The sequence below is a fragment of the Pundamilia nyererei genome, unplaced genomic scaffold (assembly GCF_000239375.1).
Source record: "Pundamilia nyererei isolate P.nyererei 1_Seehausen unplaced genomic scaffold, PunNye1.0 scaffold00007, whole genome shotgun sequence".
Classification (NCBI taxonomy): domain Eukaryota; kingdom Metazoa; phylum Chordata; class Actinopteri; order Cichliformes; family Cichlidae; genus Pundamilia; species Pundamilia nyererei.
This window is the reverse complement of record NW_005187408.1, coordinates 2694940-2700939: the sequence shown is the minus strand read 5'-3', so window position 1 is coordinate 2700939 and position 6000 is coordinate 2694940. Positions and strand designations below refer to the sequence as shown.

Here is a 6000-nt window from a genome sequence, read left to right as displayed (position 1 = left end):
TTCCCAGAGGGCTGTTTAGCATTACACAGCCCCTCGGGAATTTATGAGTTTTTATCACCTCCTGATGGCGCCCGTTAAGTGATTTGTTCACCTACGGCCCCTAAAGAGACATCTGTTGTTTTACCTTCGGCCATAACATCTCGGAGCTTCCACCGTGTTTGAACTGTCTCTCTGGTTATGAGCCCGGGCTTTCGACATGCAAGCCACGCTTTCAGTGCAAAGCGAAGGAGAGAGGGAGGGAGAGAGGAGGGGGGGCATGGACGGATGGATGGATGGAGAGAGAGTGGGATTGGGGGGTTGTTGGTGGTGGAGGGGTGAGGGGGAGCAAACACCTTTAATGGTCTCTCATTCGCTCCCAAGTGCAGAGCATCGGATCAATGCAGGTCTATTGCAATCACATAATGGGAAATCAAATAGCATTATCCCTCCCCTCTTTCTCTCCCTCCCCTCCCTCCACCTCCTCTCTCTTTCATTCTTTTTTTTTTGCACACGCACACACACACCTCGGCCTCGCCCCCTATCTGTGCCCTCTGATGGGAATTCAAACACCATCTCATCCCGGGAATACAGACAGTGTTTGCTCCTGCACTAAGTATGCTTTTTATGAATCGCCGGCCTCGGCTTAATAGCCACTAAAACGTCCCCCGTTTGCGTGTAATAACATTCAATAACAGGAAGGACCTTCCCCGCGCAGCGACTGGGGCCATTTAACACATTTTACTGTAATAAATTATTGCCTCAAATTGGCCCGTAATCGTTGATCCTCAATCAGTGACGCATATCACCGGTTATTATCCAGCGCTGCATATCGGAGACATTTTATAGAGGACAGATAAAACATTAGAGGATGCTGCTTTTCCTTTTCTCCCCTCCACCCCCTCCCTTATATTTGATTTACAAGTCAAGCTTCTCTTTTTTTCAGATAAAAGAAACACGGAGCCACTTACTTGAACGCGGGCTTCGGTGAGATCCAGGCGCATTGCGAGCTCTTCTCTAAAAAAAATGAAATAAAAAGAATAACAAAGACAGAAAGAGGAAGGGAGAAAAAGCAGAGAGACAGTAAGAAAAGATTCAAGGTTACAGGCCACCATTTGGAAGCAACGCAGAATTGCTGTTTTGTCCCCTCCTGTTGTTCACTGTCAACAATAGACGACCAAAAATAGGCTGGATTTTTCCCCCTCTCTTCCCCGACATGAACTGCAGAAAGACGCCATAGCCATGTTCTATTTTCCCTGTCACGGATGGAAAGAAATAGGCCTAGTGATTGTTAGATTTTCCTTAGCCAAGGCCTGTCACCGTAACAACATAATGGTTGAAATAATGACATCTAAACTAGCCTGCCACAAAGCAATTGACGCTCCCTTCAGCTATACACAAGATGAGCTCGCGGTTCAAATTAGACCCACGAGTCGCCTTAAAGTAGATCGACTGAAAAATAAAATAAAAATATATATGAATAATCCCAAATAGGAAAATTGGAAAAATTAATTTTGCATGATGTTTCAGAAGAAAAGTCAGAAGTGTCAATTTAACAGAAAATGAATGAGATTGATTATTATTATTTGGTTATTTTATTTGGTTTTGGTTCAAACTACAAAAAAAAATAAAAATAAAAATCCTGGATAACATAATTTTAACAAAATGTATAAAATATCAGCTTGTAAAGCTCTGGATTTCTTTCAGTGTGTGTGTATGTGTAGGAACAACGCGTTTGTACACCTGCCCTTGGGCTTGAGGTTAGGCCCTGACTTTGAGCTCGCAGTATCATGTCCAGCAGGTAACCTGAGCTGCTCCACTTAATTATTCCTCCACGCAGGAACACCGCTGCCATATGTAGAAGCAGGCACTGGGTTTCTTTCCTTCTTTATTTAATAAGGGGGGTCTCCCCGTTAGCACTTACAGGCCCATTGTGCTCAGTTATTTAAAGCACGGATTTAGTGTGGGGCATTTTATGAGCTGTGATCGGCGCAGTGTCCTGTTACACACGCGTGGAATTACTGGGACTGTTTCTGAAAAATTTTTATGGGCTAGGGGAAGTGTTTATTTAAAAATAAATGCAATTAATTATCGCCTTCAGTTATGGAAGTATGAAGGAACATATGGCTCGTTTAAGGTTTAAGCGTGTTCATTTAACTCTTAGCTATAATAATAATAATAATAATAATAATAATAATAATAATAATAATAATAATGTAGGGCAACGCAGTTATATATATTTTACATGGAAATTAAAATTCAATTTAATAGGCCTACAATCGTCCCTTTTAAATTCGTTAAGGAGTGATGCAGAATAACTGAAAATAAACTGTATTTAATCAAGTTAACATTTTACAATAAAAAAAACAACATTTTTTCCAAACACTTCCTGTTTTGTTTTGTTTTGTTTTTTCTTTTCTTTTCTTTTCTCTTTTCTCTCACCTGGTGAAGACATCGGGGTAGTGAGTCTTCTGGAAAGCTCTCTCCAGCTCCTCCAGCTGGTAACTGGTGAAGGTAGTCCTGTATCTTCTCTGCTTCCGTTTCAGCATCCCTTCCTCCGAGTCACTGCCCGCCGACAGACACACGCTGTCTTCCCCGTCCCTCACGTCCCCATCCCCGGCGTTCAAACTCTCCCTCTCCTCGTCCTTCGGGGATAGCGCCACTGAGTCCCCGCAGCCCTCTTCTTCCTTCCCTGCGTCCTCCTCGAACTTCAGCGGACCGAGCTCCACCAGTCCCATGCTGCCGTCCTCCGAGGCCTCTCCGGGGCTCTGGTCACCCTCTCCCCGGCTCAGCGACGCGTTCTCTCGGTAGGACTTGCTACGGCTGATGCTCACCTGTGGCGCCTGGCTGATTTTGAGGCTTTCGCTAGCTTGCTCCAGCAGGAGCCTTTCCCTCTCCAGCTTCTCTGCGTGCTCATGGAGATACTTCCCCCCAGGTCCGTACAGCCGGCGGAGCTTTGGAGGCAGGTGCATGTCAGCGCTGAGAGAGATTGGCTCTTTAGTTGGCCCTGAGAGAGAAGCGTGAGAAGGATGTCAAAAATAATTTACAGGCACTTCAATTTTCTTCAAAGCTAAAATAAAATGTAATATTTTCACCGGCCTTTAAAATGACCTGCTTAGTCGTGGAAACACTTTAATTAATCAAAGAGAGATTCTTGGGGCTATAATGGGCTCACCTACAAGCTTCATTAGAGCAACTCCTGCAGAAGCGTTACTCACATACTTTAGGGCTAAATTAGTTTGCTTTGTTACCAATTCACCCCTCCTTACAAAACTGCCAACCGATGTAAACTATCATTCCAATTTTCCCTTTAAAATAAACTCACCGTCGGCGGTCCTGTCGAGCTCCACTCTGCCGGGCAGACCCGTCAAACTTTGAGCCCCAATCAGTCTGACCTTACAGGGACTCCTGCGGCCCAGAATGCTGTCTATGCAGTAAGAGGAGAGCAGTGTCGGGGATTTACTGCTCTTCCTCTCGCCCCGGTCGTGGATATCTTCCTCAAACTGACCGCTCATGTCGACGCTTCGGTTTGTCTTTCGGTAACGCCTGTCAGTCTCCCTCTCTCTACCTCTCTGCCCTTCCTCTCTCTCGGGGTCTTCTTCTTCTTCTTCTTCTTTTCTTCGGCTCCTCTCAGGCCGGCTCGTCTGTTTACCGGGACCGCTCACTCCTCCCTCCTTCTCCTTCTCCTCTCTCCCCTCTGTCACTCCTGTGTCACACTCTCAGCTAATGACAGACAGCGGTTTGGCTGCCTCGCGTTGTGCTCCGGGTCTGCCAGGCGTTTCTCCGCTCCGCGCGCTCGCTCAGCATAGGCTACGTGTGGGCTGTTGCTGCGCTCTTGATTGGCTGGTGTGTGTATGTGGGGAGAGAGACAGCGCGCAGCTGCTTTATATATTTTACATTAAAGTTAATTTGAGGGAGAGGCGACAAAACCCGACATGGACTTCGCATTCCTCCGCGGAACGGACTCAAGCGGATGGAGCAGCAAAATCCAAAGAAACTAAAAAAAACAACAACAAAAAAATAACGACTTCTCCAGCTCGTTGGTGTAAAATGTCTCTAACACCTTTACTTACTCTAATTTATTAGCGATATAGCCTCATTTAATAAAGCAATGGGGTGCTGACAGGCTAACAAGTGTAACAATGTCATTAGCACAATGACTTTGGAGGAAAGTACCACACATAAGGCTACAAAGCACAATTTCACAGCTTTTTTTCCTTCCCCAGGTAACACGCCATTTCATTTCAAAATAAAAGCACACGCGTAAACGATAAAAATAATAATAGCTGACTTTTAAGTTGATGTTGCTGGCTTACTGGTGCTAGCTAACCGGGTATGTGCATAAAAGAGAGTTGGGGCCTATCAGCTTTTTTGGGGTAAAGGCCCACTAACAGCTAGCCTACCTGCCAAGTACATTGTATATATAAAATATGGTATTAGCAGTATAATTTATAATACTACTCGGGACTAGTAATGCCCATAATGACGAGGATATTTAGATTTTTTTATTAGTAATTTTATAACATAACGATAACATTAAAAAATACTATACTAATATAATAATAATAATAATAATAATAATAATAATAATAATAATAATAATAATAATAATAGGCTTTTGTCTTCTTTGATCATTTCCATGGTCTTTATTATTACTTTTCTACTATAATGATAACTATAACATTTTAGGCTATGAGTTTAGTTTTAAACTCATGGCTAATCCTTGTGCCAACATGCAAAAAAAAGAAAACAAAAATCTGGCGCGGAGTTTGTGTTTAACCACTGCACCTGCGTGAGCCATGTCACAGACTGAGTCACATAGAAATATAAAAGATCAACACAGAGATCAGAATTTTGTAGCTTTTAAAAACAAAAGTTTATTTTGACAGGAGTATAAGCATTAATGCATGCATCTAATTAGTCTATCTATCTATCTATCTATCTATCTATCTATCTATCTATCTATCTATCTATCTATCTATCTATCTATCTATCTATCTATGTCTTACTTTCTGTCTCTCTTCAATTGCCTGCTCTCTGCTGGAGTTGGGGATTGACTTAAAAAGTGAGGGTGGCGCGCGGTGATGAGACGCCGCACGGGGAGTCGCAGGGACTCCGCTGTGGAGAGGGGGAGAGATGGAGAGATGGATCGAGAATGTAATTTTAAATGAAAGTCTATTTAACCCGCTGTGAATGGCATGACCCCTATCCTCGCCTCAGAGCCCATCACTGTTAAAAGGATCATTTTCAGAATTCAATCCAAAAACTTCAGCAAGCTGCAATTTACTCTCTCCCACTCTCTCTCCTCTTCCCCTCAGTATATATCTGCCCAGCTAGAGCTTCACAGCAGACGAAAAATAACAATAAAATATATGTCCAAGATTGCACAAGCTGCCCCCCCCCCCTTTTTTCTCTTCTCTTTTATCTATTTTTAAGTCAGAGCTTTACGGCCCCTTTTGTGATTGGAATTGGAATAAGAGCGCAATTGATCTCAGCAAAGTTAAGTTAAGGTGCAGGTCGCTTAGTATTAGAAGAAGGTAAACCCACCTAACTCGGTTTCATCTCCTTTTTTTCTTTTCATTTAAGAGCCTTACAAAAAGTTAACATAGCTGCTTTTATAGAAGTATCGGCGGGAGTGTAATATGAGAGGAAAAGTAATGCTTTTTTGATAGCATTAACCTTTCGTGGCGCACATTTCCTCAGAGGCCTGTGAAATCTGCGACACGAGACGGCACAAAGACAACAGCCAATATCGTCTCGTCATCCGCGTTCACGATAAAACACGCAGTTCTGCATGCTGTCACCTCACTGATGGTGTCACATTTAATCTATCTGCAACTTTTTATTAGCATTATTATTATTTTTCTTTTATTGTGTGGTGTCACAAACTTCCGAGCTTGTTTATTTTGCACGCAAATCAATGTAATGAGTGTAATAACAATATAAAATGTTATGCCTTTTCCCTGCGCGGTCACAAACAGACGTGCGTAATACAGACGGGTATTTAGAGTCGCTCTGTAATTT

The 6000-nt window shown here is 43.0% G+C and overlaps 1 protein-coding gene across 1 annotated transcript in view; it reads right to left on the bottom strand.

The window, feature by feature from the left end:
* arxa (aristaless related homeobox a) overlaps positions 1–3825 on the bottom strand; it is a 7632-nt gene extending 3807 nt beyond the window's left edge. The window contains exons 1-3 of the mRNA XM_005722525.1: positions 3302–3825; positions 2419–2983; positions 948–993 (exon numbers count right to left, since the gene is read on the bottom strand). Coding sequence (XP_005722582.1) covers positions 948–993; positions 2419–2983; positions 3302–3491 — 801 coding nt within the window. The 5' untranslated portion in view covers positions 3492–3825. The remainder of the gene's footprint in view (positions 1–947; positions 994–2418; positions 2984–3301) is intronic.
* Positions 3826–6000: the final 2175 nt, after the last annotated feature.